Here is a 27968-nt window from a genome sequence, read left to right on the forward strand (position 1 = left end):
CATTTTATGCCCAATGGAATCTGTTTCGGCGGATTATCGAGACTATTTATTCTCTGGCGTTTTATATTGTATATGATATTAATAACTGGATTGTTTGGTCCAGACTCGAGTATTTACAGACCGCCGTCATATAGCTGGAATATTGCTGAGTGCGGCGTTAAACATCCAACCAACCAATTATATTGTATATCAATCAACAGATACTGTTGAATCGATATAACGTGCTCATTTTCTGTGAGGCACAGTTATACGCTGTGATTTAAGACCCGTGAAGATTCCGGGGTAGAATAGGTCTTCAGCAACCCATGCTTGCCGTAAAAGGTGACTATGCTTGTCGTAAAAGGCGACTAACGGGATCGGGTGGTCAGGCTCGTTGGCTTGGTTGATGCATGTCATCGTATCCCAATTGCGTGGATCGATGATCATGATATCAATCACTGGATTGTCTGGTCCAGACTCGATTATTTACAGACCACCGTCATATAGCTGGAATATTGCTGAGCGCGGCGTTAAACAACAAACCAACCAACCAACCAAATTCAAATGGAGATTTTAATCGTTAGTCGTTATATGATTCCAGTAATTGTACTCAGCTGGATACCAAATCTCTGGAGGCGACATACATTCGGCGAATCTGGCGAATCAGAGGTCAAGACTTGCCCACGATGCCGCAAACATGTCCAACTGTGTTTCTGTTGTTACAAAGAAATCTCTGGTAGCACTTAGAACGTGTTTGCTCCAGTGAGCGCGGGGTCATGTAGTGCAAGGGGGAGCTACCTGTCTTCACTCGTTGTCACGACCTTGCCGCGCGACACATGTGTTTTTTTAACTCCGGTAAAAGTATTCTCGCATTAAGACATTAGGACGCATGACGTCACAGCAAGACTTCATAGACAGTCAATATTGTATCATTTATGTCAGATGTAGTGGAATATTGCTTTCAAATTAAATAATTTGATAATATTGTTGTTTAAGTGTATGACGAACATATTCGTCACATTTCCTAAATGTTATCAAATTGTACTTGTGGCTTTTGTTTGATAAATTAAAAACAAGTGACGTAAATGAGTATTTGTTGCCATAGGAAGTCCCTCGTCCACTCCTGACAATAACATTGATTCCTCCAAACTAAACATGTATTATTGCAGTATCAATATACTCGCCAATCCAAAAAGCCTGTCAGAGATTAAAATTAAACCCTCATACGTCTTTTAGGCGTGTAGTAACCTCAGGCAATGCAGCTGGTAGAAAAATTGTATTTGTATAGTGGGATGAGTTTATTTGATAATATATGTCTAATAAAACAACCGCCATGACAGTAACGTATTTCATGAGATAGTTCATATAGAAATTTAACGCTGTTATAGCTTAATGGGTTGTGAGACTACTCAGTCCATCAGCAAGGAAATTACAGGGTGGTGTTTCATCTATTGATTTAATAAGCGCATGTACCCGATTGAAAAGTCTGGCGAGGCGTTAGCCTGTTGTGTACACACACTTGTCAGGTTCAATGGGGGACTGTTCACAATCGTCTCGCGGACTCGTCAAACCGGTTACTTTGCATAAATAGATAGAAAAATGCCCGAGATTTATGACAAGACTTTAACCGAGAACCACTGAGAGCTTATCCGACTGAAACAATCGTGTGACGGGTACCCGGATTCAGAGAGGGGGTGGCGGATGACGTAAGAAACTGGACTAAATCATTGGGAATGTTGACAGGCTTGCCTGAAGACCTACATGAATGAGTTCCGTCCCGCCGCGACCTTATTATGTGCATGAATAGAAACCAACAGAAGATTTCATTCAAGAGACGGCACGGTTCGTACTAGCAGACGACGGATTAACGACCTGTCACAATTCGTTGGTCCAGACTCCAAGATGGCGGATTGGGTAGCAGACGACACCGGGGTGTATGAAAACGGTCATTTCTTCAGCAGGAGCAGCTCGACCAGTAGTGGACGGTCCAGCGAAGGGGCTTCTGGGAGGAGAGACCACAGACTTAAAGCAGACGAGAACGAGAATTTGGACAGGGCGTCAATAGGCAGTGGGGCCAGTGCTTCTTCCAGCGAGAGAGGAATCAGCCTGGGAGGTGGCAGACAGTTGACAGAAGAGAGTCTCACAGACAGATACAGCGGGTACGTAATGGGTGTTCTGTAAATATATGAAACATGTTGAGAGACAGTAATCAAGGTAGCGAGAAATAGCTATTTCTGTTTGGTTTGTTATAAAGGATGATATTAATTTAGATTCACAGTTGCCCAATGGTGTTCATACACACGCGATTACAACATTCACAAATATTCTGTGAGTAATACTTTTCAATAGCTATTTAGGGTATAATTGAATTTAAACGTTTAGTTATTAAATTATAACCATGTAATCAAATATGAGATACAACTATATTGAAAGTATTCTGGGTTTTTGTTTACAATAGATATTCATAGCCAACTAATCTGTAGTTTATGTGGGGAACTTCTAAATTCCCAAATAGCATTCAGGAACACGGTTTGAGGCAGCGCGACAACATTAAAGGGGGGTGAAAGAAAGGTATTATTGACTCTCGACACAATGACCCCACACAATGGCACTTGCCCCTAGGGAAACAGGAGCAGTGACTAGTCAATAGATGTCGGGAGTCAAAGCTACTAAGTGCCGGTAAAACAAGTTATTCAATTATATTCTGGGCATGGCATGTCCTTGAAGCAAGTCCAGTACCTAAATACAATACCCTATGAATTTACATATGCCTGAGTAAATATGGGCATGGACAAGGCCTTTCTATGTTATCGGTTGTGGGTTTAGGGAAATATTTGTCATTTAGATGTAGCTAGTAAGCTATTTCTACAAAAATGTATCTCAGTGTACGAGTGAACGACTAACAAGATATGTTTTATGATTTGCCGTTCATATGATGTTTGAGTGCGACACAATCATTTAATGAACGAATAATGATATGTCATCTTCATTGGCCGAAATAAATATTTTATGAAAAACTTCTTATCCCAATATCGTGCTTTCACTGTTCGAGGTTATTTCCGCTTGTTTAAGTAAAATAATAATGTCAGACAAGTATAGCTCCCAACATTATTTTAGCATATATAAGGTAATATTTAGAAAGTATATATAGTGCATTTCTATTAAACATAACAAAGTATCGAGATCTATATTCAAAACTAATATAACCTCACACACAAACCGTCTCAATGTTGTAAAATACATCGTTCACGCATAATAACATAGTAGAAAAACATGAACCCTGACGTACCGCATGTTTGATATTGACAGTATCGCGATAGGATCACTTTGTTGCGAGCCACACACACCCCAACCCGTGACACCCACGTTCAGTCACGACATACCAGTCTCTATACAAAAGGTGGTCTTGTAAAGATAAAGTCATAAAGGTTGTGAGGGTTAAGGTTTATGCTCGCAGCACCTAAAGGCCTATTAATCTTATATTTGTTAAGATATGTTTTCAGAAATGGTTAACTACATATTTTATGTATCATGAATGTGTTTTCAAAAAAATGTTTTTAGTTTGCGGTTTTCTTTGTGAAATTTAAGCCTGCGAATCATGCATCTGTTCACGACTTGATAATTATTGGAGCATGCCTGTAACGTGAGCAGTGTACATCCACTGGGTTTCTCGTCAAAAGATGTCACATGGCGAGGCCCTGGCCTGGAAAATACAATAAAATATATGGTCGTATTTTGGATCTGTGGTATTCTACGTGTAAGCATACATCGAGGACTAAATACAGTAACTGACAAAGCGGGACAAATTCAGGCAAATTGTTTTCAGCAAGTTTATTTCAAGTAATTCAAACACCTGTAATATCATTATTATAGTTCTCTTCTATGTAAATTAAAGAGCGACATTGTTTCAGTCATGGAACACACTTCATTTCGTCTGAAAGATGGCACTTAATTGCGTAGCACAGTCCCCCTTTAAGCAAAATGAGAAAGTGTAAATATAGGCAAAAAACTCACTCTCATAATCATAATAAATAAAAGCAACAAAACCCGTTCCATATTCATAAGAAATCTCTTTCATCGTACGATTCCGACGACATAATGAGCATGTGTTATGAATCACCATCAAATAGTGATGATACCAGGTGTTCGCGAAAAAGTGAGCGTACCCTGACCCACCGGTGGCACCCGTCACAAACACATGCAAAGGTAAGGCAATTGTACACCTGAAAGAGCACGAGAACATATGGTACAAGTGAAAATAGGGAATTGCATCGGACATTTGTGTCACTGATGTGTCAAATTTGGAAACTTCCTCATCATGTCTACCATAAAACCATTTTGAAAGTTTTACTGAGGCTTTCAATGCTGTAACCTTGATAAAAAAACGTCTGAGTAAGGGTTGTATGAGGCTCTTGGACATCTTGGTAGAGCATGCTCGATTGTTCCTCAAACCTTGTGACATGTATACACCAAGGGCTGAATCACTATCAAATAGTCATGACACCAGGTGTTCGCTAAAAGATGAGCATTTCCTGACATACATGATCAATAATTAATGAAAGTAGATCGATCGATAGATCAATAGATAACCTGTGTCGTTTTACTGACGCAAGCTGTATGTTTATGACAGGTTAATAAAACACATCGGTAATACAGATAGGCAAATCACAAATACAACAACCGCAAATATAACATGGTAACAAAAACATATGTGTTTAAAAATGTTTTTTATTATAGTTCTATACTCAAAGACATGCATCACGTCAGTCTTTCCGCCCACAATAAGCTGACACTTTGTGATATGATTGAAACATTGTTGAAAGCGGACGTAAACCCAACTCACTCACAGTTCCTTATGCCATGGTCTCTGTGCTATAGGTGCAGTGATTTACACTGCCAAAATTGATATGCCCCATGAAGTAGTGTTGAGGGGCACAGTATGAATTTGTGTTCGGTTTCAAACATTTACTTTGTATTATATGCTGCCTCAAAGCACATGTGATATGTGTTCCGCTGTTCTTTTTTCATGTGCAAAAATGATTGCCGTTGCATGTGTTTGTGACGGGTACCACCGGCAAGGCAGGATATGCTCACGTTTTCGCGAACGCCTGGCATTAACACTGTTATAACATTTCATAATGTATGAATAGTGAGAATATAGATGTACAGTATAGTATGAAAACGGTTCAGTTAATTCCAGTTCTGTTTAAGTACAAATAAAATTGCAATACAAAACCGCCATTACTATTTAAGTTTACGCATCGACAAACCAGCTCAATTTCGCCCTGTTTTAAATGTCACCGCCATTGTAGGCCAAGCACTACTCCCCAACCCCAATTCATCGTACATCAAGCATAGGTTCCTACAGTGTAGACATGTTATACATAGCTGGCTACTGATGGTGGTTGTTAAATCTCAGGTGCCTCTTCCTTAGAAATGCCGCGCAGTGAACACTGCTGTCACTGTTTCTAGGACATTGCCACCTGCAGAGAGGTAGACACACATGTGTCACTTTCCAGGACATTAGCACCTGCAGAGAGGCAGACACACATGTGTCATTGTTTCCAGGACACTTGCACCTGCAGAGAGGCAGACACACATATGTCATTGTTTCCAGGACACTAGCACCTGCAGAGGCAGACACACATGTGTCATTGTTTCCAGGACACTAGCACCTGCAGAGAGGCAGACACACATGTGTCATTGTTTCCAGGACACTAGCACCTGCAGAGAGGCAGACACACATGTGTCATTGTTTCAAGGACACTAGCACCTGCAGAGAGGCAGACACACATGTGTCATTGTTTCCAGGACACTAGCACCTGCAGAGAGTCAGACACACATGTGTCACTGTTTCTAGGTCATTGCTACCTGTAAAGCAGCAGTAAAAACAGGTGTCACTATTTCTAGGACACTGCTACTTGTAAAAAAGCAGGCATAATTTTTTTGTTTGTTTCTAGGACACTGTTACCAAAAGAGTAGCATGCGTACATGTATCGCTGTTTCCAGGACACTGATACGTGTAGATAAGTAGGCATACATATCTCACTGGTTCTAGGACACTGTTACTTGTAGAGAAGCAGGCATACACATCTCACTGGTTCTAGGACACTGTTACTTGTAGAGAAGCAGGCATACATATCTCACTGGTCTTAGGACACTGTTACTTGTAGAGTAGCAGGCATACATATCTCACTGGTTCTAGGACACTGTTACTTGTGTGGGAAGCAGGCATACATATCTCACTGGTTCTAGGACACTGATACTTGTAGAAAAGCAGGCATACATATCTCACTGGTTCTAGGACACTGTTACTTGTAGAGAAGCAGGTATACATATCTCACTGGTCTTAGGACACTGTTACTTGTAGAGTAGCAGGCATACATATCTCACTGGTTCTAGGACACTGTTACTTGTAGAGAAGCAGGCATACATATCTCACTGGTCTTAGGACACTGTTACTTGTAGAGAAGCAGGCATACATATCTCACTGGTTCTAGGACACTGATACGTGTAGAGAAGCAGGCATACATATCTCACTGGTCTTAGGACACTGTTACTTGTAGAGAAGCAGGCATACATATCTCACTGGTCTTAGGACACTGTTACTTGTAGAGAAGCAGGCATACATATCTCACTGGTCTTAGGACACTGATACTTGTAGAGTAGCAGGCATACATATCTCACTGGTTCTAGGACACTGTTACTTGTAGAGAAGCAGGCATACATATCTCACTGGTCTTAGGACACTGTTACTTGTAGAGAAGCAGGCATACATATCTCACTGGATCAAGGACACTGTTACTTGTAGAGAAGAATGCATACATATCTCACTGGTTCTAGGACAATGATACTTGTAGAGACACAGGCATACATATCTCACTGGTTCTAGGACACTGATACTTGTAGAGACACAGGCATACATATCTCACTTGTTCTAGGACACTGTTACTTGTAGAGAAGCAGGCATACATATCTCACTGGTCTTAGGACACTGTTACTTGTAGAGTAGCAGGCATACATATCTCACTGGTTCTAGGACACTGTTACTTGTGTGGGAAGCAGGCATACATATCTCACTGGTCTTAGGACACTGTTACTTGTAGAGAAGCAGGCATTTATATCTCACTGGTTCTAGGACACTGATACTTGTAGAAAAGCAGGCATACATATCTCACTGGTTCTAGGACACTGTTACTTGTAGAGAAGCAGGTATACATATCTCACTGGTCTTAGGACACTGTTACTTGTAGAGTAGCAGGCATACATATCTCACTGGTTCTAGGACACTGTTACTTGTAGAGAAGCAGGCATACATATCTCACTGGTCTTAGGACACTGTTACTTGTAGAGAAGCAGGCATACATATCTCACTGGTTCTAGGACACTGATACGTGTAGAGAAGCAGGCATACATATCTCACTGGTCTTAGGACACTGTTACTTGTAGAGAAGCAGGCATACATATCTCACTGGTCTTAGGACACTGTTACTTGTAGAGAAGCAGGCATACATATCTCACTGGTCTTAGGACACTGATACTTGTAGAGTAGCAGGCATACATATCTCACTGGTTCTAGGACACTGTTACTTGTAGAGAAGCAGGCATACATATCTCACTGGTCTTAGGACACTGTTACTTGTAGAGAAGCAGGCATACATATCTCACTGGATCAAGGACACTGTTACTTGTAGAGAAGAATGCATACATATCTCACTGGTTCTAGGACAATGATACTTGTAGAGACACAGGCATACATATCTCACTGGTTCTAGGACACTGATACTTGTAGAGACACAGGCATACATATCTCACTTGTTCTAGGACACTGTTACTTGTAGAGAAGTAGGCATACATATCTCATTGGTTCTAGGACACTACTACTTGTAGAGACGCAGGCATACACATCTCACTGGTTCTAGGACACTGTTACTTGTAGAGAAGAAGGCAAACGTATCCCACTGGTTCTAGGACACTGTTACTTGTAGAGAAGCAGGCATACATATCTCACTGGTTCTAGGACACTGTTACTTGTAGGGAAGCAGGCATACATATCTCACTTGTTCTAGGACACTGTTACTTGTAGAGAAGTAGGCATACATATCTCACTGGTTCTAGGACACTACTACTTGTAGAGACGCAGGCATACACATCTCACTGGTTCTAGGACACTGTTACTTGTAGAGAAGAAGGCAAACGTATCTCACTGGTTCTGAGACAGTGTTACTTGCAGAGAGGCAGGCATACATATCTTGACATCCCAAAGCTTCAAAAAGCTCCGTACAAAGAGATATATGTTGCTGGGTCCAGCAAATGTACCCTCAAATCTCTGCCCCAACGATTAACCATACTCCTTGATACAATCAAGGAAGGACTTTCTTTATGTTCACAGTGTGAGTGAGTGAGTTGGGCTTGAAACAGCTTTTAACGGTATTCTAGTTATATCGCGGGTGTCAGCATAATGTGGGAGGAAAGCCCGAAGTGATGCAGGTCTCAGACGTTTACCGCTTCGGTGTAACCCACGAGCACGTGTATGGTGCTGACAAACCTAGAAACATAATCGGGGCGAACCGGGATTCGAACCCACAATCATAGGTTTCTGGCGTGCCCAAGGGACGCAACTCTGCACAGCGAATCGCGGCGCCTTAGACGACTGGGCCACCCGTGCCCCCACCCCCTCCTTTATGTTCATAGTGAATTAATACCATGTGGATTCTTAAAAACTCGCGGAAAAGAATCAGGTTCAATTCTGTCAAAAAATTTAATTTTTCAACTTTGTAAAACACTACCCCACATGACAAACTTAAGGAAAAACGTAGTGACCATTATATCTATCTTCAGAGGTTCAGGTCAATTTGTCAAAAATGCCATCTGAAGTTTGCTGAGAAAGTAATATGTAAAATGCTGGACTTCCTCGTTGATAAGATTTATGTAAAATTTTATGGTAAGACATTTAGGCAAGGTCTAGGCATCCCCTGGCCACTAATTGCGACCCCCTTCTTGCTGATCTGTTTCTTTATGTATATGAATCATAATTTATACTCGGATTGGCAAAGTCAAAACAAGGTAATTTGGCCAAGAAGTTTAACTTAAACTTCAGATATATGATTATCCACTTCCACTTGTTTATCAACCTGAACTGGAAATAAAGAAGACCATTGAGACCGCCTCATCTGTTTCATATTCAGATCTATGCATACAGATTCAGAGTGATAAAACACTCTCCGCAAGACTGTATGACAAGAGGGATGACTTCAACTTTCCAATAGTCAACTTTCTCTTTATGTCGAGCGGTATTCCTGCAGCTCCTGTCTTGTTTTGGGGTACAATCGGCATGCCCTTTCTACCAGGATTTAAAAAAAGCTTCATACAACTCTTGCTCAGAAGTTGTTCAATCAACATTACAGCATTAGAGGCCTCAGTAAAGCTTTCAAAAGTTTTATAGTAAAGATGTAGAGGACATTTCCAAATTTGACACATCAAATTTCCCTATTTTGAATTTTACACCATGTTCCCTTGTTTGTTCAGGTAAAATAACGGACCTGCCTTTGCATGTGTTTGTGACGGGTGCGACGGGTAGGACAGGATACGCTCACCATTTCTCGAGCACCTGGTATCATCACTATTTGATAGTGATTCATTACCAGATGCTCATTTTATAGTCGGAATCGTACACTGAAAGATTCCTTATGAATATAGAAATAGTTTTGTCGCATTTATGACACTGGTACTTGTAGAAATGTAGACATACATATCTCAATATTTCTAGGACACCGGTTCTTGTATACAAGAAGACATATACATCTTGCTGAACCCTTCTTACTGAACCCTTGAACTTCAAACATCTTTCGTTTTCCATAAAAAAAGATGTATACACATGAATATGAATATCGCAGTACATTTATGAAATATTCAACTTAACTATTGGGAACTAGACATTATAGTAGCACTACATGCGACCTTATAAATAATTAAAGCCCTTTGTACAACATGATACGTGGAAACAATTGTCTCGAGGCATTACAGAACCAAGATTTGTTGCTGGTTCAGCCTGCACATAAACGTCAATACTGTATGAAGGATCTTATCGACTGCTTTAGATTTGACCATACATGTTATCATGTACAAGAAGTATATTTTCGATCAGCTTCAAACGCGCAGTATTCCAGTCGACTTGAAAGCCCAAATATCTCCCCAAGGCAACCAATATTCACCTTGCAGCCAAACACCCTTTCGTTGGAGTGTTGGTTGAAACTGTCTTAACGGCACTGCTTAGGCTAAACAATGAAACGTTTCACAGGCATCGGCGCGTCACTTCAAATACTGCGAGTAATATTTATTTTAATAAAAATATTCTTTTTTCAAATATAACGCGTCATATGAAGCATATTCTTTTATCAATAATATAAAATGGTTGATAACTGATATTGTTATATATATACATATATATAGAGCTGAGTTCAATGTGGAGCATATTGTGTTTGTTGGTATAACATGTAGCAATGAAATATATGTTCCTCCCGCTTCACTTTTGTTTTCATTAAAATAAATTTCTACCCGCCTTCCAAACTTTTGAGAAAAATGTGCCTGAGAAACATTCATTTTTTGAGCAGCCTAAAAAATCCAAGTTACTGTGTGAGGGCATCATTACTGGTGTCATGATTTATTCATATAATGTTCAGCGCAATTTTACCTGTTTAGTTCAATGGAATCTCTTGCTTTGACGTTATATGTTATGTATATGTTATATGTTATTATGTATGTGAAAGCTCACACATTTCACACATGTGGATGTGTGCGTAATGAACAGATATATTTGTGGTTCGCTTGTTTACAGTGCCGATATGTTTTATAAACTTGTAAGAAAAATACTGCTTGCGCCAGTAAAACGACACATAGTTATCTATTGGTATCGACAGATCTACTTTCATGAATTATTGACCATGTGAAGCTGGATACTTCCAACTTTTCGCGTACGCCTAGTGTCATGACAATTTGATAGTGATTCATAAACACATGATATAATCGGACTCGTACAATAAACTCTGCATTTAGCACAAATGTCTTATGCTTATGGAAAGGGTTTTGTCACTTGTTTATGTGTAATGCAAGGTATATCTCCTATCCGCTTTCAATTTATCAGTTCATCAAGCAGTTTATCAACGCACAACACCAAATGCAAAGTCGAAGGTTAGTTGGTGCATTGATTTTGAAGGCTTCACCGACTTATTGACTATATTCGAAGCACTTAAGATGCAAAGTTGGTTAACGTGCAAGGTAAGCATGTGAACATAAACTTTACATGTCTTCTAAGCTATACCCCCCTCCCGCGATATTGCTTGAATATTGATTTTAACGGCGTCTCCCACCTTAACGCAAGGGTAATGCACATTTTCTCTTTAACATACACATACAAAATTAAGAATTTCAATATTGGTACAAAAAAGTATGTCATGGTTACGAATCCAAAAATTGCTTTGGGCGAGTACACTGCAATGCGTAAGACCCTTAAAATTCTTTGGTATTGAAGTAGTTCTGTTTCTTGATATGACAAGAATCAAATACACAGCAACATTAGTTTCTCATTGGTGATGGTATGCCAGTTGAACATCGATTGATTTAACATGAATAATACAATACATGTACGTGTCTTCGCGAGGCTGGTTAGACAAGGTTGTGGTCTCAGTCCTGCTTCTTTGGTGTTGCATGCCTAACAACTGTTCTGGTTGGCGGTATATCGTACGACGTGTTGATTCAGGCAGCCTGCCCCCATTGGTAGACCACTAGCTGTATTAAACAAGTACAGGGGTCAGATAAGGTCAGTATTTGTCAATATGGAATGGTGCTCTTTATTTGGATTGCAAATGTATGTGGTTATTGTAATGCTAACTGAGATGAAAGGTATGCGAGATGGTTAGTTTTACCGAGCGTGGTGTTCGTGACTGAAGATGAATAACCTGGATACAATACAATCAAAACGAATAAGACTATATAGCTATATATACCACTAAACATTTGATAGGGATAATCAGGCATGCCATTCTATTTAAATATACACTTGACATTATGAGAATCGGTTTTGTATCGTGGAAGTGAGCGTGTGAGTGAGTATGGTTTTACGCCGCTTTTAGCAATATTCCAGCAATATCACTGCGGGGTACACCAGAAATGGGCTTCACACATTGTACCTATGTCGGGAATCGAACCCGGGTCTTCGGCGTGACGAGCGAACGCACTTTAACCACTAGGCTACCCAACCGCCCCTCGTGGAAAGAGTAAAATATCCCTCTCAAAAGCGGAGTAGTATATAGTTGTGTTAAGCATACTTAGACATGCCAGAAAAAGGAATGTTGTCTTGTGTTAATGTTTGCCATTTCAAATACCGCGATCCACATGGAACATGGAACATATGGTAATATCATAGTTAGACTGTAGAATGCATACAGTTGGTATACCAGTTTTGTCAATAGAGTTGGAAAGTGCACTAAGTTTCTGAAGCATCAATACAGACAAGGGGAAGACCCTATAGAGGCACCTTCATATCTACAACGGCTACATTTCGACATCTGTATATGTGTTGAAGATTATTGTATGATAACCTACACTGGGGACAGCGGGTGTCAACATTTGTTTAAACATCAATTTCACAAATAGTAATATATTACTAACAAGCAGAAGAAGAAGGGTATCATTAAAAAACCCAGCATATTGAATACTGGTATACACGTGTGGATTTTGTCAAAGAGAAAATGACTGTTCTTCAGCTGTTAACACCGTTAGTGGGCTATCAAGATATTTGCAGCTAAAAACTCAATGTATCTCTCATTATGCTCTATGCTTAAATATGCTGTGAATAAAAGTACGCCTATCTGTATGTACGCGTGTTGAAATGTTAATGTTTGTGGCCTGAGGGTCAACAATATGCATACATACTGCTTCTTAAGAGTTTACAATAGAGTTAACAGCAAGTACATATACTGCCAAGAATACCATTGTGTGCTGTATTTGCATATATTTGGTCTTCAATAGAATATAATCCAACAAGAGACTTCATTAAAATGAGAAAAGTATAATGTTTACGACGTTAGTGACATTGAAAATGGACTAGCATTGCTTCTTGGACAACCGTACTGTACGTTGGGCCCCAAGTCGGGACACCTGGTGTCATAACTGTAACTATACAGTGATTGATGACAGTGTGTCATAGAATTTGTCTTTTCCCTATTGTTAGGAGTCTTTTCATGTTCTTTTGACTGATATACGAATATGAATTCCCTAAGGCATTAATACCCCTATTTGTCGAAGCTAATGGCACCGTTTGCCTTAATGTGTAAGGCAGGTTTTAGTTACTTTGAGTTGGACTGACACAAACGTGACAAATGTCAATATCATGTAGATTTCGGGGTGTCATGTTTGATATATTAGGATCACTACACGCTTGATATGTTTGTTGAATATCAAGTTAGTTGAGACTGTTGTGGTGTGACAGCTTACCGGCATTAGGTGTGGAAATGGAAGAAGACGAACCAGGCGTCGAGGCTTAATATACATGTGTTTATATGTTTTACATATCAGGTTTGTTAAAACGTTTCAGATTTGATTGTTGACCAGGTATAATAAGTCAGCGTCAAATACTCACGTTGACTACAAGCCTTGACAACACAATGCAGTTTCTAGTGCATACCTCATGTACACAGTAAGGGTGGAAATAGGGTACCTTCCATTTGGAAAGTGTTTTTGCACTTCCCTGATGGTAAATATAAAACGGAAACGCTAGAGAACAATCAGTCTCCATGATAGGCCGAAACTGATTCCATAATGTGTCTAAGGCAAAATAGTGAACGAGTGAGTGAGTGAGTAGTGAGTGAGTGAGTGAGTGAGTGAGTGAGTCGACTTGGAGCAATATAAAATAGCGTTCAAAGCGGTAACTCCTCACTCTTTCTCTGGCCTTTTCGATCTCAGGATTTATGATAAAGTAAAGATCCCATGTGATTCATTCGTACAACCGGCCACTCATATACAGACAAAATCTTCTTAGTAGCTACAATAAACCATTGGTAAAGTATGTATGTATTTGTACCTGAAAAACACCCATCTTCACTGTACACAATAATCGGTGTACCAACATCACAAGAAACTATGCGTCATCATTTGGAGTGTGGCACTCCTTCACTACCCCTGCTGTGTGATCAGTGGCGGGTCTCTTTCTTACAAAGCCTATACATTAACATGCAAACAGAGAATTTAATACCAAGTATTTACTGATCTACCTGTCCCACTTCCCACATGTGAAATGAACACACTGTCCTCTGCTATATTGACAAAGAAAAGTGCCACCTATTTCATACAAAGCCCGTTAGTCACCGTTATAATAGAATAATAGTTATCTGTTTGCGGAGGCGATTTGTACCCATTCATATGAAATACGAACCGTTTTCCTATACGTCAATTTACATATATTTACACTTACCTTGTGAGAACCTGTTAAGTTTAGACACAAGGTTGTGGGAATAGGCCCAGGTAACGACTGTTCTTTGGAGCTGACAAGGTAGGTTTCTAAGCCTTTATCTATTGATGTATATGATTTGTGTAATAATGTGTATCATTAGTGTCATAATGTTAGCCGTTTGCTATTATGTATATTATAATATGAATTATTTGTGGCATAATAAGTGTCTATTGCAAGGCTGAAATGTACAACTTGAGTGTTGGCAATGGACACTGGAGGGTGTGTAGGAACGATATTCCCCCACATATACACAGGGGACACTACAGAAATAACAATTACCTATATCGACGATGAAGACGACAGGTAAGGAGACAAGTTCAGAATAAGTGAGTTAGTACGTATGGTTATATGCCGCGTTTAGCAATATTCCTTCATATATCGTACCGATTTGAAGAATTGAACCCGGGCCTTATTCGTGATGAGCTAACGCTTTAACCACTAGGCTACCACACTTTTCCAGTTCAGAGTAATCAAAATAAATGTTTATTATAAAGTTCACTTGCCAAATCTCGACTGGACAAGGGAGATAGTTCTATGGATGTACAACTTCTGTATTACAATGGATGTATCGGTATAAATATCATCAAGCCGTTATGCAAGTTTATAAGCTTGCAAGAAATTATGGAAATATTCCTGTTCTTTATGTCTTTATGATTGTAACATTGTCAACCTGCTTTATGCGTGAACAACAAAGATTGGTGGGATTTGCTGATCATAAAGGTTTAATTCATTCAAGACTGAAAGAGATTACTGAGCGTAGGTATTTTAGCTTCTATTTTGTTCTGACTACACACGTGACAGAGACGTGAACATTAATAATATACAATGAATGTTTGACGGTTTGACGTTTTAATTCATGTGATTCATCATGCCATTTCTGAAATAACTAAATTATGACATCAAGAAACAGATTACAATCTGGTTTTGAGAACGAGAGATTGTGCGGATCAAAGACGACATACCCTTCCTTCGGAAGGATTTCAAGCATGACAGCCATACATGATCTCGCTTTATCTCAGTCTCCGTGTTGAACAGCCGGCAATACAAAGTGTTGACAGTCCTATTCATTGGTTGGGTCATATAAGTCTTTTCTGAAGCAACGGTGTCACAGTGCCCCCTGGGAAGTGCCAGTGCCTGTGTCTTTCAGCTAGCGGTTGGAAATGGTCTTGGGAATTGAACTGTTGTTCTGTTGACGTTCATCATGAGGCAAAGGTAACTACATGTACAAATGTTGAGATTCGTATTGGTTTATATATAAATGTGTTTAACGGTTCGCAAAAATGTATAATACAAAGCATACTAAATATAATTTTAACCTTTTTCATACAACGCTTTATTACATCAAACTTGGCGACAAACATATCCTATACATGAAACAGATCCAGGTGTTTAACATCTGAATGTAATCTACAAACAGGACACCCTGACAGTTTAAAGGAGATGTTTGAAACACAAACGAAAAGCAAATAGAACGACACTGTGTCCTTTATAAAATGTACCTAGCTTGATTAGTGCCTGCAAATAAATCATATTGTCATGGTAACGAGAGAAACAGAAGCAACTTAGTCCATGCTCCTTCACCTCAATGAAAACAGATTGAAACAGTTCTCAGCATAATAGAGTCAATGACGTGTATGTGGCGATTTACACCTGATTACGATCCGCGCCTCAATCCTCTGTTGACATACTACCTTCTGAGCATCTGGTTATTGTTAAAGAGGCCGCGCGTAGGAATGTGTCTCCCTCCGATGTTAGGGAGCTAATAACAAGGCGGAACCCTCAGGCTGTCAGTCTGACATTTTCCTCATGCATTACTTCGTCATCAAAGCCGTCTCCCGTGAATTTATATGTTGAATAATCGAGACGTGTGGGACAAGGCATATTGATAAGGAGGATTTTCTCGTGGTGGGTAGGAGTCAGAGGTCGAGATGGCTCGGAAATATTTATTACGGTGAGGACTATAAAATTGTTAAATGCTCGATTTTAAGATTAAGTTTCTGCCATATTCATTGTAATCTTTATTCATAATTAATCCCTAAACTAAATATATTTGTGGATGCTGATATAGATTAGTACTCTCATAATTTCATATGTTGTATTATTTCTTTAAAGAATACTGTTTGGTATTTTTTTTCATATTCAATATGATCGTAGTTTGCCACATTTCGAGATGCCTCTCCCTATATTAATGATATGTGCTTAATATTGATCTCTTTATCAACAACTGATTTCGAGCGTCACATATGAGTTTATGCCTGTAAAACCCACTGTAAATTTAATTTGCGTCAAATCACTTTTATCATATCCGTATTGCATAAACATATCCTGTAAAACAAAAATACTTGCAAAATAGAAATACGAATAATTGTACAAAGCCATTGGAGAAACAATTCGTTACCGTCTAATTACCTTCTTGATGTATGTTCAGGTAACTAATCATTTAATTGTAGGGTTTCAAAGTTTGCTTCCAACTACCCTGAAAGCGATCCCTGAATAAAGGCGGGGGTATATTCAGCAAGTGTTTACACAGACTAGATCTAGGTCACGCCTATAATACATCATTCACGACTGTGCTACATAAATCTAATATTCACGGCAGTTCTCTAGAAACCTGTTTCCATCCATCATACCGCTGAAGCAATAAACGTCCACGTTGTCCTCTACATATGAGGAACAAGGGCGAAAGAAAATGTGTACCGAAGCAAAACGTATGCATAGACACCAGGAAATACTTACTACTTCTAACATTTGAGATACGTTTGTTCCATCTTCATTAACATGTTTAGCATGTAACATCTTCATAGATGTGTAACAGTTGGCTTTACATTAAACCACGTTATTTGCACTGTGAACAACTGTATTTATATTAATTACAATTATAAATATGTAACATTTTTATTAACATGTAACACTTTCGATACTATGTAATCATGTGCAATATCTTCATTAATATTCTTTCCTTTTTTTTATAAGCATGTAGCATGCTCATTATTTCTAACAAGTGGTATAATGGATAGAGTGTTTTCCCGAGAACTGAAGGTCGGCGCTTCGATGCCCTGGCCACCTCATACCGAAAGACCTTAAAATGTGATACTTGTTGTTACCCTTCGTGGCGCTCGGCATATAGGAAGTAAAACAAGGAATGGTCGACTCGGCGTCTCCATACTGAGTCTGAGTGGGGTATCCATGTTAGACTGCGGCATGGTATCTCAGTGGGCTGGCACTATAAAATCGGCATTAAGTCCGAACTAGTATGGGGGAATATTTGAAAAAAACCTTTATAATCAACTGCCAGATTGGTAGTAATAAAAACGTCCAAACCTTTTCCATAAGCATAAGAAATAAGTGCTAAAAGCAGGATCCTTCGTATGATTCCGAGTATATCATGAGCATGTGTTCGTGAATAACTGTCAAATAGTGATGATACCAGGTGTTCGCGGAAAGGTGAGCGTATCCTGCCCCACCGGTGGCTCATGCAAACACATACAAAGGAAGGTCAATTATTCACCTAAAAAAACCCACGGGAACACACGTTACAAGCTAAAATGGGGAGACATCAGTGATGCGTTAAAATTGAAAATACCCCTACCATAAAACCTTTTGAAAGAACAATGAACACAATCAGCTCACTTAACTTAATATTGTTTGATGTGGGTTTTAACTTTTTAACTACTCAACCTTCGATAGCTCTATTCAACGCTTCCTGGATAACAAATCTGGCGTTTTGAAAAGTTAGGTAGTTGCGTCCATAGCCATTCCAGGATCCACTGTTTTACTCCCGTACTACCGTTCTTGTAATTAACACGTATTCTGGCCTGCGCAGTTGAAATTACCTGTTATTGTAGAATGGATTGCTACAACATGTGTTACACATTTAACAAAACAAGGAAAATTGCCTGAAATAGATCAGTATACACACACAGTTGCTCTTTCCTGACCTCAGACATTCAACCTATCAACAGTGGAATTTTATCAGGGTGTTAATCTTTCTGACGGGATATATTGATTCTGGTTTTCTTTATGACGTAACTCTTGCTTAGTAACAATGGAATGTCGTTGTACAAAACATATATGCACATGATTATTGGAACAGACGTATTTCTCAATATTAAGACATCCTCTTGAAGATGCTTTTCACACGAATTTGTTGATATACATATTTTGCAAAGTTCATTGATCATCTAATGTAAAATTTATTTTACATTCTATTTTCATATTAAATTTTGACAAATATTTCTCACATTTATAAAAAACGGAAGAACATGGATAAGTACGAAAGTACCATCCACTAGTTCTAGCCCCCCACTCCCTCAATATTCCAGCTATATGATGGCGATCTGTTAATGCTGTATGTATATGTAGGACAGATGCTTATTAGGACAGTATAAGCTGTATTAAATCGTGCACATGACCGTGTTATTCCAACCGTGAAGTGGGTGTATTGTTCCGAAAGAAAAAACGTTTATTCTGCTTGACTGGATATACATTAGGTCTCCAGTGCCTATGTTGAAACTTGAAATGTGTACAGACATAACATGAATGAACTATGATCATGCGTATCAGTTTTGTATATTCACATATGCTTCATCTGAGTTTCCTATAAGGAGTATTTTATATACATGTATATAGATCCTGATATAGCAGATGATATATTTACGCGTTAGAAGAGAAGTCTCTTAACAGACGACCTCTCGCGTACATTAAGCCAACAGCAAACGACTCTAAAATAATCACAGCAACAACGTTTGTTATTTGCATAAGAAGTTTGAAGAAAAATCATTTTAACTTTCAATTAAAGACACGTTTCATGAGTGATTACAAGCAACATTATGCAGTCTCATTCCGCAATAAGATATTTATTTTGCAAATTGTGTGTTACACAAGGTTATTGTTAACGAATATCGAAACCGCCATGGAATTCACCAAACCGCATCAATTTGTAACAAAAGCAACTACAGAACAACTGCAGATGAATATAATATTTTTCTGATTTGCCCCCACTATAGAGATTGAAAAGATTGCTTACACTCATATCAGTACTATCAGCAAGTGATCAGATAAAAGGCAGTGTACGCATATCGACATTTGCCCGTTTAAATGTTATTGTTCTCAATGTTTTTTGTACCTTTGGTGTAATTGTAACTAAATATAGGTGCGTGATAAATAATTATAAAATTAAAAGTAAACACAAAATGCACTATTACCGATGAGGCCATGACAGATAATTACACAGCAATATGTTCTGAAAAAGAGTCGACATTTTGTACACCTACTTTAAAGTTTGAGGGTAATCTCTTCTCCTGAATGCTTTAAGGTTATGTTCTCCATCCTTACTGATTTGTAGCAATGTCAAGATTTGAATGACAGTATTACTATCTGCCATACGCGTTCCTGATGTCCCTCAGTGCATCTTGCGTCCTTCATCTTCTGATGCTAATGGTTTTGAGACTAACTTTTCATTTGGGGTCAATAACGTTTTATAAATTATGTATTGAACCTTTACGACCTTGTGTCAGCCGTCACATCTACAGGATACAAATGATCATACTTAAACATTAAGTCATTCAACCTTTGTATCTCTGGACATATTGCGCCCATAGAAATTGTGGAGGTTGATACATTCCAATGATGTGAAGTCATTGATCATTCAGGTTTTAAATTACCTGTGTTAGTAAATTGCCTCCACTGCTGAATAGTCAAACCCATTTTCCCAGCATCAGCTTAGTCAATGCATCGTAGCGTAACTCTTCTAGTTCAGCCTCTTGTGACACTGTCATATATGTGGATACCTATCACCACAAGCCTTTAAAAGTTAATAGTCTCTTGTAGTTGTCCCATACATGACGTGAGTGGTTGTCTAAGGAAAGAAACCTTAGGCTTAACGTAGCAGGTCCGTACCAAAAGGGATTGTGCAGAGATTTATTACATCTTGAGCTATATATGTTTTGTCCAGTGGCTCAAACAAGTTGCATAACTCTAAGTTTATCCACCGACACCAACACCCGCTGATGTCAACTGGAGTGTTATTCTAGACCCTGGATGGGATGGTATTTACTCAGGGAACAAAGAACAGTTCTGGTCAGCTGGGTTTTTACCCTCGTGCCTACTAGACCCTACCAGGGTTCATCGGTAAGCGGTACAGCCCCGGCTCATACGTCTGCTCTTCTCGTCTGCTTACACCTCTCCAGCAGACGACAATATGAGCGGTGGAATTACTTTGTTGCGAGTTGTTCATTCCGAATCTGGAAAAGTTGTCTTTATAAATGGACCCAAACGTACAGTATCTGGTCATCATGGATTAACAGGAATGAGACGGGCAGAGAGTAGCTATGAAGCGATACGATCCAGAAAGTATGTTCCTTTCCACGCTAACAGCAGAAGTATGGACGACCTGAGGTGAGACGACAGGCTTATACCAGATATCAGGTGTCGATGTAAGGCTGTTTTTACCTTCGCTGTGTTGTACTTCTACGACTGAGGCCTATCTTGTATTGGCTCTACATCTTTTGTCATGAGATATGTACAGCATTGGTATTCTCGTTCCTAGTCATGTCGCCACATTCATCCATAACATGACGATGGTTACACCTACCATCCTGTCATTTATTCTGTGACTATTGGAATTATCTTCACAGTTTTAAGCTATTGTCGTTACTTCATATATCATATGTATTGTACACAAATTGGGTTAGACTATGTTGGGCAGCTTCCAGTCAGATGTAGAAATGTTTATTACTTATGGAGGACACGTCATCAGCTTATGTGTCACTTAATCAAATCGGTATATGATTTATCCTTAATCTGAGCCGGTTCTATCGTCGTATACTAAGAAGCATGTTCTTATTTGTACACATGGCGTAGTAATAAGATGTTTAGCTGCCAAATACTTAGATTAACCTTTGACATGGAACCAAATGAGCATAAAATTCAGTTATGATTTAACACTTGACGGCAACTTCAGACAACCCAGAGCAATCCATGCTTTCATTTATAAGTAGATAGGCAACGATATGAATATGTTTCTCGGGAAAAAACATTTCAAAGTGATATTTCATCTGAGATATTTTTCTGACAAAACTGGTTTTGAATGAGACCTTCAAACATAGTCCATAATGCATGCTTAGTGACCCGGAGAGGTTTTTTGTGCGCTGCTCTGATGTAGAACCCCTTATCACAACCTATTTATGATAGTTCTGATGTATGGCTCTATACCTATTGATATGTATTCAACCTATGAAGCTAGCATTTATGGTGTCCTTTCAATGAACGCCTTTCATCCGTATGTGCTTGAGAACATGTGGATATCAACAGTGCTTTTTATCTACACGGTTTTAGATTATAGATAATGTCAATTCCTTTTTATGTGACAAGCAGAGAACTATATGGTTCTCGGGACGTTGTATCAAGGGTGACACCTTGACGTGATGGTGTGCATTGATGTTTTCATCTAAGAGTTGATTCCTTTTCCGGATTTATTTGAATACAGCTACATGTGTACACACCCCTCACTGCAACTACACTACATGGGAACTGGGTCGTTTACCTTTGATTACAGTAACAGTACATGTGTGAGTGCTTTAGTCATAACCCAGTCATGCCATTTTAAGGGCACCAAGAATGTGCCTCACACAATGCACCCATGTGGGGTAGTCAGCATGACGAGTCATCACTGTAACATCTAGGCTACCACTCCCAAAGAGATGTCATCGCAAATAGCGGAAATAAGTGTGATGTCGGGAAATATTTACTTACAGTAGCAGTATGGCAGATGCACATACCTACTTTCACATTTGAAGCATACAGAGAGATGGGTTTCAAACATGTTCATTCCAACGTCACAATGAGCGAAATCGTCAATAATATAATGTCGGTGTGCCTATATTAGTGCTTATAAACCGGACATGACGACGTGGATTAGCAAGACATTTGCAAGAACGTATATTAATGGGAACAGGTCGTGTTGACGTCAGCTTGAATATCCCCCTCTACATGCACCTGACCTATCCTTGTTAAAACTCAGACTCATTTATTTTACTGACACGTTCATCACGACGGGAAATGGTATGTATTTGACACTGGAGTTGGATGAGCACCTTACGTCTATACTGACAACTGGTCATCATGTCCTATACGACGTGTGAACAAGAGCAACTCCTGTCTTTCCAACAACATTACAACAATTAACGTTTCAATGAGGGGTGATCCTGAGAAAGAATTCAACCTAGACAGCGTCATTACAATTTATTTGAATATAGTATTAAAGGGAGAAACTAATTCTCATACAAATCCTAAAGGATTCATTCTAAAGTGTATACAACTGTGAATGTTGTAACGTAGCTTAACGGGGTTCACCTAAGTATTTATCGGCTAATACATGGATTATGTAATCTTATGTGATGTTTTGGTCAACCGACAACAGTCTATGATACAATGGTTAACTTGGTGGCAATCTATGGATGACATTGTTGAAGGGAACCTGTTCCTCGGAGTCCACAGACTTTGTGATCTGTTGGGCCTTCATCCGTTACTGGTGCATGACATGGGCTGTTTAATCATCAGGATACTTAAAAGTCCATGAAAATACATCTTTGGGTTGGTTTATCATGGCTTATCATGCTCATTATATACTAGTAGTCGACCCTGCTATTAGTAGATATTTCTTATGAATATTGTGAGTGAGTGAGTGAGGTACTGCTTTACGTCACATCGGCAATATTTCAGCCATATCGTGACGACTTATGAATATTGAAAGGGTTGTGTCGCTTCATGAAAAGAAGCATATTTTCTTCTACTGCTGTGCCCAGTTTAACGAGTTTGGTTAAAACATCTTTAAATTTTATTTCAGTTATATCAGGGCCTGTCAGCAAAATGATAAACAAATATGTTGGTGAAACCCACGAGCAGGCCTATGGTATTGCCTTGATGAGAGAACTGGTTAGGTACGATACGTATCACTTGTGTATGATGTTCTGGTTTTGTAATTCTTCTTCATCTGAATAATACCCACGCATAATGATCTGGAACATATGTGTAATTCCTAGTAGTTTTTGTAGTTTGTATGAGATATCGGTATGATGTATTGGTATGGAGTGACATGTGGGTTGGGTGTTGGGGAATTTCTTTACTATGTCTCCATCGAGTGCTGGTGCATGTGAAGACAAGAAAGTGTCATGCAATGGTCTTTGTTCGCTGTTCACTGATAAGAGGGCAATACAACCCACAAACCACTTCATTATACGATTCCGACTATATGTTTGTGATTCACTATCAAATAGTGTGACGATAACAGGTGTTCGCGAATAGGTGAGCGATGTGAATATAGAACACGGATACGGCTTACTTTCGATACTGAGATAGCTACCGGTAGGGCAGGACATGCTTGTCCTTTTCGCGAGAACCTGTTGTCATCGCTGTTTCCAGCGATCCATTCATACGGTTTTCAAAGCAGTTTTGCCGTTTACTCCAGGGGAATCTGTTTCGTTGGATGGACGGGGCTGGTTGTTCTCTGGTGATGACGTTTTATTGTTTTTACAAACAACAGGATGAAAGACATATATACGTGTTAAACATCGATATACTACTGACAAGTAATTCCCCATGACATTATTAACACTTTATTTGTTTATGAATACTACATAATAGTGCACCTGTCAAGCTTGTCATCATACACATGTCTGCCCCACAGCTTGTGTTATTTTAACGCAGGATGAAGATAAATAGGGTCTCCAAGAACAATATTTTACGATTACCTGAAGGCACATTTTTTTTACAATTTGCTGATGTTTTTGCATACCCAGGTCACATATTTGCATTGTCAGGACAAAGTAGGTATCGCAGCTTCAAACGCCCACACATACACAAAAAAGAACTAACCCATGACAGCCCTGTACATGGCGATAATCTTCCTCTTTATTTGCTTTTGTTATTACCTACATAAAAATTTCAGAGCCCTATCACGCTCAGTAAATGTCTTAACTACCAAGGCATTTCAAGTATTTCAACTTCGTTTGAAAACAGGCGTGGCGAAACACAATACATCTGCAAACATGATAAAGTTTAACCTGTTATTTCCCCTTGAATATCTACTGCAGTCCCGAATCTCCATGAAATAGAAGAGCATGGGCGTGACTGTCACAATAGATAAAGTATATAGTGTCTATGTAAGAGCAGAATGACTTGACCCAGTTTCACCGCCTATGTAAAGGGGTTTTAAACTACTTGAATCGCCAACTTGATAAATCTAGGTTAAGGAACATCATGGTGGCATGCTAATGTTTTCTTAAAAAAGGTTCAGCTATTCATTACCCCGCATGTTTGTCTCTACACTTGATAAAAATATTAATATAGATGTGCAGAGACGTGTGAAATGGATGGTATTAATAATCCCCGTAGCCCCAGGGCTGTTATAAAACATAAACATCACGACTGAAATGCCTTCGCCTGTGAGGGATTCGTAAAACATGGTTTTCTATGAACCTCCAAAAGAGGGAACTTACTGCCAATTTCAAAAGCACTTTGTTCGCTGTCGCACGAAACTGTCTAATGTTTTAATGGTTGTCAGTAACTTATGTTTTGTGAATATTATTTTACCCTCAGACAGCAATATTCAAGTTTTATATACGTGGAATATTAATAATCATGTCTGGCCTTGGTTGATAACATGATAAACGATTCACACTGTCACACGATGACACACATTCAGGCAGGCGTTACACTGTGACCACCCAATTCCCGTTTAAGTCGCCCCTTACAACAAGTAAAGGTGCTGGGGACATATTTTGCCCCAGACTTCCACGGATGAGTTATGATTTGCCAACAATGTATTCAGTAACACAGTAGGCACGACACGATCTTTTTGTGACCATGCCACCTATAAGCGACATTTACAGTTGTTTATTGTGACACCAGCAGAGCCATCAGGACACGGTCAGAATATGCATGACCATATTGGTTAAAACATTACACATCTTGGTACCCGGTAGACGGTCGTGAAAATACTTAACAACAGCTATGTCTGCTTTCAGAATCAACACCAACGGGTCGGCTCCACGGATTCCACCGAAGGACCCCATCATCACCGGCAAGATGAAGAAACCAGCTCCAAGTGTGCCTTCCATTATAACATGTGAGTTTCCATGGCAACGTGGTGTTAAACAACACGTTTCCGTGCATTGTTGCATCTTGTTATTAAGTTCCGGTTGCCTACAATCATCCTCCTCCATTTGAAATGAGAGCTAATATCTAAAATTACTCCACGAAACTAAATGACACATTCAAAAGGTCAGGTTTCTTTAACATTATCCCAAGAGTTGTAATTGTTTGAATCGTTGCTTCCCTTGGGCTTGACAGAAATCGATATCAGTGGGTTCGAATCCAGGGTCAGTAGTGTAATGTAGAATATCAGGCAAGAGATCCGGGTTTGCAAAAGCTAATCTCGGGATAAGAATAATATTTTGGGGTTAAATAAACCTCATTCCTTGTACCTACTTAATAAGTGAGTGAGTTATGTTTAGCGCCGCTTTGATCAGTATTTCAGTTACACTATGGCGTGTCAGCTTAATGTGTGAGGATAGCCCGAAGTGATGCAGGTCTCAGACGTTTACCACTTTGGTGACACCCTCGAGCGAGGGTATGGTGCTGACGAACCTAGAAACATAATCAGGGCGAACCGGGATTCGAACCCACAATCATGGATTTCTGGCGCGCCCAAGGGACGCAACTCTTCACAACGGATTGCGGCGCCTTAGACGCCTGTCCAACCCGTTCCCCACTTAATGAGGTAGATGCCTTGTGTATCAAACTAATCAGTACAGATCTACGAAAGGTCGCAGAATTTCTGCATTAAGATCAACAATAAACTTAACAAGAACAATGTAATGGGCACAGTTGTAAATTTTCAGTATGTCTTTCAGCTCCTGTGGATTCAATACCAGAGGAAGACATCACGATACCAAACGACGGCTGCCTCCACAACTTCACCGCCGACGAGATGGCCACCTTCTTCCGGTACATGCGCGTCGAAGACAGGCTCATCAACCACATGCATCGGAAAGGTCTCGACGGCAAGAAATTCTCTCGTCTCAAAGATTCCGAAATGGACGGGTTAGGCCTAAATAACCCAATCATCAAATACTTTAGAGAAAAGAGCATGAAAAGGACCAAAGGGAGAATGCCGTTTCTGCTATGATTTGAATCAGAGGACAATAAAACTCTCAGGACATGAAAATAATAGCGCATATAGGCAATAACACTGGGAACCACACGACGCATGTTCTTGCTCAGGACATTGGTGAAATGACCAGTTTAACCACAAATGTTGTGTTCATCACTGGGAGAAAGAAAATTTGTGGGTGTTGACACTTGGTGATACCTACCACATAACTGTTTATGTGTGTACCTCTAAATGCCATCTGGATTTATTTCATATATGTTTATATTAAATCATATTTTCATAACAAAACCATCAGATACCGTGAAAATGCCCCTTCAGATTATAATTCATAAAATAGGGATTTCAATCAATTCATTTCATAAATCTCTTGTGTTTCTGTATGTTCAAAGTACGCAAATATCAAAAGTCCATCAACTAGTCCATCAAATTAGTCTAATGGTGAGATTATATGGCGTTATTGAAGGACATCGGGCGACGTTTCTGAGCACTTTATCCCTAACTACAGGAACCATAGCATTGAATGTTGAACTGTACATAGATCATATGCAATTTAAAATCAAAATGATATTAATCCCCTTTGTGATATGTAACCTCAATGAAAGTGACAAAGTGTAATCTATGTATGTATTGTATTTATCGAGAATATATCATTTTCATTAATGAATTCATTTTTACCAATCAAAAAACAAACAGACACTCAAAGGCGCAAGCGATTGTCACCACAGGGAAGGCCTCGTTGATTATCCAACATTGGTCAGCGGTCAGTGATTGAGAGTGACCAACGTTCTAACTGCTTTGTGAAACGAGAAAACATGACTCTACCCTTCCAGTGGGCGATATATGTCTGTTCTACCATTGCTGGTTCAAATGTGTCTTGGTTTTGTACCAATCGTTGTCAAAACGCTTCCGTTCATTAAATACAAAATTCATTGAACAGTCTTTAGTCTTACACCAATAAATATTATTAAACATATTTTATTTTCAAAAAAGACAAAGGGATTGGGCACAAGTGCAACACTTATTACCACCTTCTCCCTGATAGTACCAATAGCACCAATAATTAGTACCTCAAACGGAAGTTTGTTGTTGTTCACAGTGATCCCTCTAGTTTACATCATCAATGATGAAAACGCGTTGTAGTGGCATCACAACTCCTGCGTGATTTTTGTAATTGGCGACTAAAACGGGGATCTGATGAATAAAATGTCTACCAGCGTGGAAGGAGGACTGTATGCAGAGATTCGGTTTTGTAACTTGCATAAGCATGATCTCGTATTCTTACGGCCCCGGTCGATGCTTATACTATCG

At 39.3% G+C, this 27968-nt stretch overlaps 1 protein-coding gene across 2 annotated transcripts; it reads left to right on the plus strand.

Moving 5' to 3' along the window:
• Positions 1–1595: 1595 nt before the first annotated feature.
• Positions 1596–27605, plus strand: LOC139478862 (uncharacterized). 2 transcript variants are annotated; one of them, XM_071261522.1, is made up of 3 exons: positions 1596–2138; positions 25513–25613; positions 26401–27605. In XM_071261522.1, the coding sequence occupies exons 1-3, from the start codon at positions 1882–1884 to the stop codon at positions 26673–26675; spliced, it is 633 nt and encodes a 210-aa protein (XP_071117623.1). In that variant the 5' UTR covers positions 1596–1881; the 3' UTR covers positions 26676–27605. The 2 variants fall into 2 exon arrangements, with proteins under 2 accessions (XP_071117623.1, XP_071117624.1); XM_071261523.1 differs by lacking the exon at positions 1596–2138 and adding an exon at positions 20502–20884.
• The last annotated feature ends 363 nt before the right edge of the window (positions 27606–27968 follow it).

This window comes from Haliotis cracherodii, unplaced genomic scaffold (genome assembly GCF_022045235.1).
Source record: "Haliotis cracherodii isolate W230 unplaced genomic scaffold, xgHalCrac1.p SCAF_4, whole genome shotgun sequence".
In the NCBI taxonomy this organism is placed as follows: Eukaryota; Metazoa; Mollusca; class Gastropoda; order Lepetellida; family Haliotidae; genus Haliotis; species Haliotis cracherodii.

Coding starts and splice junctions, on each gene's coding strand:
- LOC139478862 (XM_071261522.1), top strand. CDS start 1,882: ATGGCGGATTGGGTAGCAGACGACACCGGGGTGTATGAAAACGGTCAT. Junction 2,139..25,512: donor CTCACAGACAGATACAGCGG/GTACGTAATGGG, acceptor GTCTGCTTTCAG/AATCAACACCAACGGGTCGG. Junction 25,614..26,400: donor TGTGCCTTCCATTATAACAT/GTGAGTTTCCAT, acceptor TATGTCTTTCAG/CTCCTGTGGATTCAATACCA.